General features: G+C 38.4%; 1 protein-coding gene across 1 annotated transcript in view; it reads left to right on the top strand.

The window, feature by feature from the left end:
* UBE2N (ubiquitin-conjugating enzyme E2N) overlaps positions 1 to 10,093 on the top strand; it is a 31,855-nt gene extending 21,762 nt beyond the window's left edge. Inside the window, exons 2-4 of the mRNA XM_008589898.1 lie at positions 5,392 to 5,638; positions 5,829 to 5,969; positions 6,419 to 10,093. Of these exons, the coding sequence (XP_008588120.1) occupies positions 5,392 to 5,638; positions 5,829 to 5,969; positions 6,419 to 6,459 (429 nt within the window). The 3' untranslated portion in view covers positions 6,460 to 10,093. The remainder of the gene's footprint in view (positions 1 to 5,391; positions 5,639 to 5,828; positions 5,970 to 6,418) is intronic.
* The last annotated feature ends 1,556 nt before the right edge of the window (positions 10,094 to 11,649 follow it).

The following is an 11,649-nucleotide window of genomic DNA, read 5'->3' as shown; positions in this document are numbered from 1 at the left end:
AAACATATAAAACCTTACATCGCTTCAAAGTGATCACAGATTATATTTATTTTATTTATTTATTTTTTTGGTCTTTTTTGTCTTTTTCCGTGTCCGGCAACGGATCGCAACCCTCAGTGTTGCCCCCATACCGGACCAGGGACCGGCAACGGAATCACAACCCTCGGTGTCGCTCCCGCCCCTCGCTCAGCCAGTGAGTGGGAACCGGTCTGTATGTGGGATCCGAACCCTCGGGCGGGAGCGCCGCCGCGCTTCCCAAGCGGCGCACTTATCCAGTGCGCCACCGGGCCGGCCCAAAGTGATCACAGATTATTATTGAATTTAAGAATGGGAAAATTCTTGGTTAAGAGATTGCTTGAATATTGTGTTGTAGTTTACCATGGTGTGATTCTGTGGTTTTCTCTTCAAGCCCCAATAGATCTGTTGGTAATCAGATCAATTTGATGGGTTTCATTCCTTTTTAAAGTATTTGTGGCATGAATTGTAAGCATTCTGTAAGATGAGATACCTTCCTTGAGACTTAATCTTGTTGCAGTTTAAATTGACACCCTGCTCTTTTATGTACTTCATTTTCTACTTTTTAGTAACTAATTTTCTGAACATAGTCTACTATGTTACGGCCCTAAGTTCAGTTTTACTGTTGAGATCTTTGGATTGCTTTTAAACATAGTAGGATTGCAAAATGCAACTAAGAATTATTCTGTTTTCTTTTAAAACAAACATTGTTATTTAGTAAATCTTGGAGATTTACTCTGTATTTCATTCTGAGTCGCTTGTGTATGGCTATGCCCTTCTTTTGTGATCTCATTTGTCCTTTTCAGTGTTGTTTGATATTCATAGTAACTCTGCGTGAGAGGTAATGTTAATAACTATATAGATGAGAAAGCTGAGACTCAGAGCAATGTGAATTACTTGCTCAAAAACATAGTTAAAGAAGTGAAGCAGTAGGAATTTGAGTCCTTTACTTCTTGACTTAAATCATACTGAACTTCACTGTTTTTCTACCAAAAAATAGTATGACTGGAAGATATTTTACAGTTAACCATGTGTTGAATAGTAGCAGGAAGGATTTTATTTCCTACTCAGTTTTTGCCTTTTTAGGGAAAAAAGTTGGCAATTTCTGTGGGTAAGACTTTTTCAGATGCTAGCATCTGAGACTTGCTCCATTTGATTTGGATTTTATTTTTTTACCTCCCACAAGTTATGCTGTGGGTTTGTTTGGGAAATCAACAGTTAGTCAAATAATTATTGCATATGTTCATTGTGTCAAAATCTATTAGAACTTGAGAGCATGTAAAAACTATTTTAAAATGTTTTCCACACTAAAAGCATATTCTAAAATTTGTTCCAATTAAATTTTATGATTCATCAGTTCACGTGATGTGCGTAATAAGTACATTCTTTAGAAAGAATATGTAATATTGAGGGTGAACTGAAGATGAGAAAATGAGTGCTATATCTGTCTCTGCAGAGTGATTTTGAAGCTATTTTGGGGTATGTTGTTGGAGGCCCTTCTGGGCTTTTCATAGCTTTAAATAGAGCTACTACTACTCTGTGTAACCAGGGAGTGGCGGTTTGGGACTCCTGGACCCTGGCACTCTCTTTTTTTTCCCCAGTCTTCCTCTTTATGGCTTTCTAAAAATATTAGGACATGGGATAAAACAAAAAGAAAGAGGTGAGGAGAGGTCAAAATTCAAGGAATTTTGCCATCCAGTTCTTTTCTCATTCTTCTACTCCTATTGTTCATTCTTAATATCTTTACTCCTTACTTATGAAGGCCATGCTCTAAAAATGTTTTACTTTGAGCCTAAAGAACATTTTGCTGAAAGCGGTCCACAGCATTTCAGTTTCTCCCTTGCCCTTGCGTTACCATGATTAAAACAAGACAAAAAAAACTAGTCTTGAATTAAAGTACTAAATGTGTTAAGTGGTTTAACACATTTGGGAAAGGATTTGATTTGTAGCTACATCTTATAATGACTATTTCAGTGCATGACTGTGCTGAGAAATCTTTTTTTTAGTATACGCACTGTAGGTTGTAGAATGAAACAGTGTAAGGTATATAATTTTTCTTAAGTGAAGGGAGTGTAAATAAAATATTCCTATTCATTGTTTTTAGTACTTAAAAGCTTAGATATAGCAGCATTCTGAACTTTTTTACAACACATGCCTATTCAAAATGTTGAAAATGTATTACTAATATATAAATTTTACATGCTGTTGTCAGTTTATATGTTAAATGTTAACATTTTACTGGTTAAAAACAAATGTAAGTAAAAGTTAGACTGTTTCTTCCCACACCTGAATGGATCTTTTTGTTTTCCTCTCATAATTCAATATTCTTATTTATTTATTTGTTTTTTTTATTTGTTTGTTTGTTTAATTTAATTTATTTATGGTGGCTGGCTGGTAAGGGGATCTAAACCCTTGACCTTCACCATGCTCTAACCAACGGAGCTCACTGGCCAGCCCAACAAGTATTTATGGAACATCTGTGGTGCCAGGCAGTATTGCAAATGCTGAGGATACAGCAGTAAAAAAACAGACTCAAATCCATCCTCTTGTGGAGCTTCCATTCGGAACAAAATAAGTGAGATGTGTAGTATGTTAGTAGTGCTGTGGAGCTAAAGTAGGGGAGTGGGGATAGGGGAGTGTGTGGGGTAGGGTGGAATGGGGTTTGTAGTTTCAGCTGTGGAGGCTTCACTGAGAAAACAGGTTTGAATGAAGATCTTAAGAGCTAAGGGAGCAAGCCACATGGAAATTTGGGGGAAGAAGAGTAAGTGCAAGCCCCTGAGGTGAGAGTATGCCTTGCAGGTTGAAGAACTATCTGCAAGCCAAATTGGCTAGAATGGGGGTGGATTGGGGTGGAGGAGAATAGCTGAAGATGAGTTAGAGAAGTAGGCAGAGGGAGGGGATCATATAGAGCCTCTAATTGGGGTACATTACAAGGACTTTGACTTTTTAAAAGGTTTGTGAAAAACAGACCCAGGAGGGGAGCAGGTAGCAAGGTCAGAAGCAGGAGAACGAGTTAGGAGGCCATTGCAGTATGTCAGGTGAGAGCTAATGGTGGCTTGGGTCAGAGTTGTAGCAGTGGAGTGGTGGAAGCAGTTCAGTCATGGGTAGATTTAAGGTTTTTTTTTTTTTTTTCCTTTTTGTTTTTTTTACTGACTGGTAACGGGATTGCAACCCTCGGTGTTGCGCCCGCACCGCGCTCAGCCAGTGAGCGGGAACCAGTCTCCACATGGGATCCGAACCCTCAGCGGGAGTGCCGCCGCACTCCCAAGTGGCGCACTCTCCAGTGCGGCACCGGGCCGGCCCTAGATTTAAGTTTTTCAAAACAATTTGCTGATCAGGTTAGATGTGTGGCACATGAAGGAAAAGGTGGATCAGTTGGAAGGATGACCGTGGCCAGGAGCAGGTTGGGGATGGAGAAGGTGAGAAGTTCAATTTTGGTCATGTTGAGTTTGGGATTTTTATTAGACATTCAAGAGGGGATGTCAGGCAGGCAGTTATGGATAGAAGAGTCATGATCAGGAGAGAGGTCTAGGCTGAATATGAATTAGGGGAGGCTTATTTGTATACAGAGTGTATGTAGTATTTAAATTCATTAGAATTTAAATTTAAATTACATGAGATCACTAAGGCAATGTGTAGACAGAGAACAAGCCCTAGAACAGAGAGAGCGCTGATGTACTTTGGTGTTGGGATGTTGGGGAGATAGGGAGGAACCAACAAGGGTCTAAAGGAAATGATTACTCAGCAAGTGGGAAGAGAGGAAAGTGTGGTGATAGGTAGTGGATGAAGCCTTGCAAAGAGGAGGGCAGCCAAGCTGGATAAGATGTTGCATTCATGTCGAGTAAGATGAAGATTAAGCACTGGACAATTGACCTCAGCAAGCAGGTAGTAGCTACAGCCGGATTGGAGAGGGTGTTCAAGATAGGAGGGGAGGAGAGAAATTGGAGATGAGCAATTATAGGTCACTTTCAAAGAGGAGCAAAGCAACTGGGCATTAGCTGGTTGGGGGATGGGGGAACAAAGTCATTTTCTCCCCTTATTGGGAGGAATCACAGTAAGTTTGTATAGTTTTGGAAAAGATCCAATGAAGTGGGAGAACTGATGATTCAGGAGAACAGATGCTGGAGCAGTGTCCTTGAGTATGTGAGAAGGAGATAAAATGTAGTGCTCAAGAGGAAAGGTTGGCTGTAGCCAAGAGTATGACATTTCATCAGTAGTAACAGGAGAGAAGGCAGAACATATGGGCACAGATGCAGGGAGGTGTACAAATGCTACAATGAGAACTTATGGAAGTTTCTGTTTTCTTATGAAATAGGAAGCAGGGCATAGGCCAAAAGTGAGAATGAAGATGGAGAAGTTGATAGTTACTTAGGAGACAGGGAGAATGATGGAAAAGACAACTAATGGTATGATTGTTAGGGAGCATTGAGGGTCCCTTTGAGGTTAATCATCAGCTTTAGACTAATCAGCATGGTTGTATACATTTCTCTATCTATCCCTGTTCAGGGTTCCTAGGCTTGTTCTTATCGACCTTCTTTATTCCATTATATTTTTCAGAGGGAAGATTTTCAGTGGCTTCAAAAACTTAATTTTACCTTTTAAGCAGCTTAGTTTTGGTAGCATTTAGGTCAAGTTACTTTACCAGTGTGGTAATCCTAGTGTTATTTTATTTTACTTGAGCTTAAAATCAGTTTCAGGGCCAGCCCATGGCTCACTTGAGAGAGCATGGTTCTGACAACACCAAGTCAAGGGTTAAGATCCCCTTACCAGTCATCCTTTAAAAAAAAAAAAAATTAAAGATATAAATAAATAAGTAGATAAAAATAAAAAAAAATCAGTTTCATTAACCTAATGTTATTATCAACACACATTTATTTGTAAACATTTGTAGCTAGAATGTATGATAAGTCATCAGTATTTTCTTGCAGTTGCATTTAGCTCGTTGTAATTATTATTATTATTATTGTTTTTTTTCCTTTTTGTCTTTTTTTCGTGACCGGCAATGGATCGCAACCCTCAGTGTCGTGCCCGTACCGGACTGGGACCGGCAACGGGATTGCAACCCTCGGTGTTGCGCCCGCACCTCGCTCAGCCAGTGAGGGTCGGTCTGTATGTGGGATCCAAACCCTCGGCGGGAGTGCCGCCGCACTCTCAAGCGGCGCACTGTAGCAGTGCACCACCGGGCTGGCCCTCGTTGTAATTATTTAAACGGTCTTTTCTTTGAATTTTGCATTTTGTAAAAGCTAAACAAAAACCCACTAGGAGGTTGGACAGGTTCTTTTATGTCTAGTTCCAAGAGGTAAACTTTCTAATTTTAATTCTGGTGTCTAGTGAAATGACATTTGTTTCACAAATGTGTTTATTTTTCTGTTGTAGGAAACCCAGCGTTTGCTGGCAGAACCAGTTCCTGGCATTAAGGCAGAACCAGATGAGAGCAACGCCCGTTATTTCCATGTGGTCATTGCTGGCCCCCAGGATTCACCCTTTGAGGGAGGGACTTTTAAACTTGAACTATTCCTTCCAGAAGAATACCCTATGGCAGCCCCTAAAGTACGTTTCATGACCAAAATTTATCATCCTAATGTAGACAAGTTGGGAAGAATATGTTTAGATATTTTGAAAGGTAAGTGTTATCTTTATCATCATATGCTATTTAAAAAATTTCTTCTTTTTCTCTTAAGCATTGCATATTTAGAATGTAAACATTGCAATCCTGCCTTATATTAAGACCACAGAGGTCTGTGGGAGGGAAGTGCAGCAGTTCTGGTCCTGTTTTGTCATGCTTTATCATTCTGGGCCTGTTGCCTTCATAGATAAATGGTCCCCAGCACTGCAGATCCGCACAGTTCTGCTATCGATCCAGGCTTTGTTAAGTGCTCCCAATCCAGATGATCCATTAGCAAATGATGTAGCGGAGCAGTGGAAGACCAACGAAGCCCAAGCCATAGAAACAGGTATTTCATCTTCTAACTACACCTAATTTAACAACTACTGAGTGTCTGTCATTCATATAGCAATATTTAAAGATATTTTGAGCTGTTTTTGTGATCCATTTGATTATAGTATACAGTAGTTTATGGCTAGAGTTTGGAATCAACAGGCTTCTTCCTGCTACAGATTTTAACAAAATTAGTGGGGAGAATTATATATATCATATAGAAATGAACTCTTTTCATCCTTTTGAATTTTGCAGAACTTCTGAATTTTATTGCAGTATTTTGGTAATTAGACATATAGAAAATCTTTTAGGCCCTGATCCAGTTTATAGGAAATGGCATAAATTTCAGAGATTACAGTACATTCCCATAGTTAACTTAATAGTATTTGTTTGCTGTTCATAGAGTTTGGAAAGTAACATATTGAAGTAAGTAAAACAATAACTGCATGTTTGTTTTGTCTACAGCTAGAGCATGGACTAGGCTATATGCCATGAATAATATTTAAATCGATCTGATCAAGTGTGCATCACTTCTCCTGTTCTGCCAAGACTTCTTCCTTTTTTGTTTGCATTTAATGGACACAGTCTTAGAAACATTACAGAATAAAAGCCCAGACATCTTCAGTCCTTTGGTGATTAAATGCACATTAGCAAATCTATGTCTTGTCCTGATTCACTATTGTAAAGCATGAGCAGAGGCTAGAAGTATCATCTGGATTGTTGTGAAAACGTTTAAAAGCAGTTGCCACTCTCTGCTTTTATTCATTTCCCCCATCATGGTTTAAGTATAAAGCACTGTGAATGAAGGTAGTTGTCAAGGTTAGCTGCAGGGGTGTGGGTGTTTTTATTTTATTTTATTGTTTTGAGGGGGGAGGTAGTTTTATTTTAATTTTATGGTTCCTTTCCCCCTTTTTATGGTGATCTAATTGCATTGGTTAAAAGCAGCTAACCAGTTCTTTAGATATGCTCTCTAGCCAAGTCTAACTTTATTTAGATGCTGTAGATGGACAAGCTTGATTGTTTGAACCAAAATGGGAATATTAAACAAACATCACAGCCCTCACTAATAACATTGTGACTTTGCTGTCAAGTGTAGATTCCCCCCTTCAAAAAAGCTTGTGACCATTTTGTATGGCTTGTCTGGAAACTTCTGTAAATCTATGTTTTAGTAAAATATTTTTTTGTTATTCTACTTTGCCTTTTGTACAGTTTATTTTACTGTGTTTATTTCATTTCCCAATATGACAATCGTATTTAAAAATTAAAACTCTGGATCATTCTGTGTTGGTCTTCACCATCTGACAAATGGAATTGCAAGAGGTGGATTTTGCCAGTTTCTTTTCACTGATGCAAATTTGTGTTAAGATATTACTGAATGGAGTATTTATAAACTGCCCCTGAGCATGCATAAAACATCAGTATCTGATGACCTTTTTTTTTTTTTTTACCTCCTAGAAATTTGAAATTGTTTGTGTTGTCTGATTAGTTAGATGATCATTGTTGCCACAGTGTTTGAAAATTATTGTATAGGACAGTCAGCAAAAAAAGCAGTTTTGACTGATGTGTAGGACTTCACGTTGTGCCACATTTTCGCCTCAAATTTGGGTTATGACCTTTTTCTTGGTTCTTGTCTGAAAACTTCATGTGTAACCACTGGTGTGTGTTGTCACTGATCTGATAATCATTTGGGGTTTGCTGATGCATTTGTGAGTCTTCCTCATAGACCTGTTGACCAAATCTCAAGCAGCCAGCTTGCATAAGTGTCATCAGGAGCATCAAATCCTCACCCAGTTAATGATTTTTGCTTCCATCCCCCTAGTATTTGCGATGAGACCTCCCTTTATTTTTTAATTTGGTATTCAGTAACGTTTTTCTTCATTGACAGAGTTCCTGTCCTCACAAAACTGTTTCCCACATCTCTCCACAGCCTTCCTGACTCTTGTTATTTTTAAGTCATAAATGTAGCCAGTCAAAAATATGTAACTGTTAACCTTTGGGTTGGAATCTGTGTCTCTTGCAGTTTAAGGTAATGGATATTGTAGCCCACCTGAATTTTCCTCACTCTTATTCTCGTAACTTCTGGAGTTTCTTCAGAACGTGGTGTATTTTATTGTGCTCCTATGTAAGATGAAGAATAATCTATTAAAATTACATTTTCAACATACAAAAGCTTTTGATGACTGGTAACTGGTATCCTTCCAAGTAAATGCATTGCTTGATAACAAATGTTAGTTTAATTCAAAATAAAATTGTTAATAACCCTAATATTATAAATTTTAAAACTATTAACAGTAGTTGTCATAACAATTCTTTGGCTGTTTAGAGGGCATCTTTGACTATAGCTGATGAAACAAAATCCCACTCTAAAAAAATGAACTCCACAATACTTGAAGCAGTTAAATAGAGGTCAGCATTATTTACTGCAGGAAACACTGCTTATGGTTATAGCTAGTGTTACATAGTGATTTACAAATCATGAAATTCCAGATTTAAGTCTATTGTACTACAGAAATTTAATGTAGGATTCTGTTGACTGTTGAATTTGTGAGTCATAGAATTATAGAAGTGGAATAAGTTACTTCATCTCAAATATATGAATTCCTAATTTCATGGCATCACATTTTTTCCCTTTGGTTTTGATAAGAGTTCCCATAATTTTGATAAGACTTGCTTTCTCAACCAGTGGGATGGAACAACTTGCCAGTGTGTTGACTGAGCTTTCTTGCCTCTGGGAGAGGCCAAGGCCAAGGCCAAGGCCAAGGTTGAAAACTGGCAGCTACCTCTGGTCTGCGGGCCTGCTTTCCTTTGACCACACAGTATGGTTGATTAAAATATTTCGAATTTGATGCAAACATTTAAAAAATTTGGGAGATTCACATGAAAATCCAGAATTCTGGTGACTTTTGGATGGTATGAAGATCTGGCAGTTGTGGACCTGACCCACCTTTATGCATGGCACCTACTGGGAAGAGCTGAGTAGCAGCTACCCTAGGAAGAGCATGCCTCTTACCTAGTCTCTCTCCAGTTGGCTGAAGTCCCCTCCCAGCCCACCTGCTCCTTTATATAGTTCTGTTCCCTTGTAAGCCTTTTGACTTTGTAGCCATCAAGCTAAAGGAAACAGTTCATTTACTCTACAAATAAAAATGTTTAATGTGTGCCTACTACTTGTTGGGGATGATTAGGTGAATGAATGGCATGGGGCTTTCCCTTGGGGTCCTTATACTCTAATGGAGGAGGAGGACACATACAAATAGTTGCAACTCTGTCATGGATAAGTCTCATGTACTTGGAGAGGCTGCTCTTCTGGATTCAAGTCACATGAACAGAGCAAGTGCAAAGCCCTGGGAGAGAAGAGAAGAATCTGAACATATTGATAAGTGGCTTCTTGAAAATCAACTCTGCCCAGAGGCTTTTTTGAAATCTTGAGGTGTTGTCAAGCTTTATGTTTTGTATTTGATTTGTTGTAGTCTCATTTGCTGTGATTTGCTTCCTCACTAATTAGCCTTGGTCTTCTCAGAGGCTGCTTAATAAGATCTTAGATCTGAAGTATATGGAACTTATTAAACTTTGCTCTAGACTGAGAATGTACTTGTAAAACAATTTCAAAAGTACCATTTAAAAATAAGATTAAATACAAATCAATATATAAAAGCCACTGGTGCTGTGGTTTAGCACTGTTTTAAGGAAAATGGGGAAGGTAATTTGGTGTCCTACGACATTAAAATACAGTTAGCTAAATGGAAATAAATGGTGTCATAGGAACAATAGAATTGGCTTTATTTTTCTATTTGATGGTTCAGGAATCTTTTTTGGCTACTTTAGCCACATCAATTTTTGTTAGTTGCAGTAGCAGAGGTTTAAAATACAACCTTATCTAGAAAAGCTGGCTCCCAATTCCCCCAAAAAAGACAATGTCATGATCATAGGGTACCTAATTCATCGATCTGTTATGAAAAATGTAATATTTCATTGGAATAATGTACTTTTGGACTGGGGGCAACATTTCATTTAGCTATTTAGCATGCTGCCTATCTTAAGGAATTATATCAGGTTTTATATTTCAAATGACAATGAACACAAGCAAAACATGTTGAATGTAATAATTTGAAAGTATAAATAATAAAAATCTATAATCCACCACCTGGGCTGGTGATACTTTATTTTCTTCACTATATACTCACCCCTGCATTCACTTACATTTTATCATTGAAGTTGGGAATTGGATTTGTTCTAAGAGTTGGCTTTCCTATTGGTTTATAGTACAAATTGAGCAAGTTCTCACTGGCTGCCACACTGGGAACTGAAGTAAAATTTTTCCTAAATGTGGAACTCAAAGAGTTGAGTCCTGCCTCCTCCCCCCAATTTTATCTTTGCCACCTTTGATCTGATCTCATTTCATGAGTACTTGTTGGTGTGGCATTTTTAAGTGTGTGAATTTTAAGTGTGTGAATGTAGGTTTGATACCAAGGCAAGCTCCTACTGAATTATGTAATTTTTTTCAGTTTCTGATGGATTATAGAAGCATATAGAACTGCCTGAACATTCAGACTTTGTCTCAGAACATCAGCTGAAATCTTATTGTCTTGTAAAAGCACATTTTAGTGGTGCTCATTAAGGAGCTTTAACATTTCTCCCATGTCAATAATTTATATCTATTAAAACATTTTAGAAATTACAAGATTAATAACCTTATGCACCTACCGTCTAGAATAGCGTATTTCCTTTTTTACATAGCCCTGATCCATTCTCATGTACCACACGACTGCTTTTGAAATAGTCCCATGATGTAGATTAGTAAATCTCGATAGTTTGTAAGTTTCATTATAACCTAATAAATTTACAGTTTTCTGGCTTAAATTCAAGAGTAGACTAAAGACTTACTCAGACCTGGTAAAAGCAGCTTAGACATGATGGGCTGGTTCCTAAGTACTGGCAGAAAGCGTTAGGACTGTGAGTAACAAAAGGAGTAGGCGAATTCCTGCAGTTCGTGTTTTTCCTCTTCAAAAACTAAGTATTTCGGGCTTTGCAGGCCATGGGTCTGTCTCAACTACTCACTTCTGCTATTGTAGTGAGAAAGCATCCATAGACAATTTGTAAACATGGGCATGCTGTCCTCTGATTTTCACTTGTCAAAAAGTACTTTTCCCCCAACCACCTAAAAAGTAAAAAACATTCTAAGCTTGTGGGCTTGACAAAAACAGGCAGTAGGCTGGGTTTGGCCAGTAGACTAGTTTGCCTGCCCCCCCTCCCCGGCAGTGTGATCACTGGTTGCTTGGGTTAGAACCAAATGTGTCTCCTCCGTACCTTTTAAAGTGACACATGACTGTTATTTGGATGAAGATTAAAGTTTTGTGAGAGTTTTCTTTTTGTTAATATATACATATTTTGATAAATTATGTTCAGATTAAGGGCCAACCCCGTGGCTCACTCTGGAGAGTGCGGCGCTGGGAGTGCAGCAGCGCTCCCACCGGGGGTTTGGATCCTATATAGGGATGGCCGGTGCGCTCACTGGCTGAGCGCGGGAGGGTTGTGATCCCCTTACCGGTCACACACACACACACACAAAAAAATATGTTCAGATTAAGCATTTATCAATACCAATTTTTTTCATGAGATTATTGAACATTTTTACATAGATAATTTCTTAAAGCATTTTTAAAACCATAGAGGCTTTTAAAGAAAATCAGATCTGTACA

This window comes from Galeopterus variegatus, unplaced genomic scaffold, assembly GCF_000696425.1.
Source record: "Galeopterus variegatus unplaced genomic scaffold, G_variegatus-3.0.2 Scaffold5739, whole genome shotgun sequence".
Lineage (NCBI taxonomy): Eukaryota > Metazoa > Chordata > Mammalia > Dermoptera > Cynocephalidae > Galeopterus > Galeopterus variegatus.
This window is presented reverse-complemented; position numbering and strand designations above follow the sequence as displayed.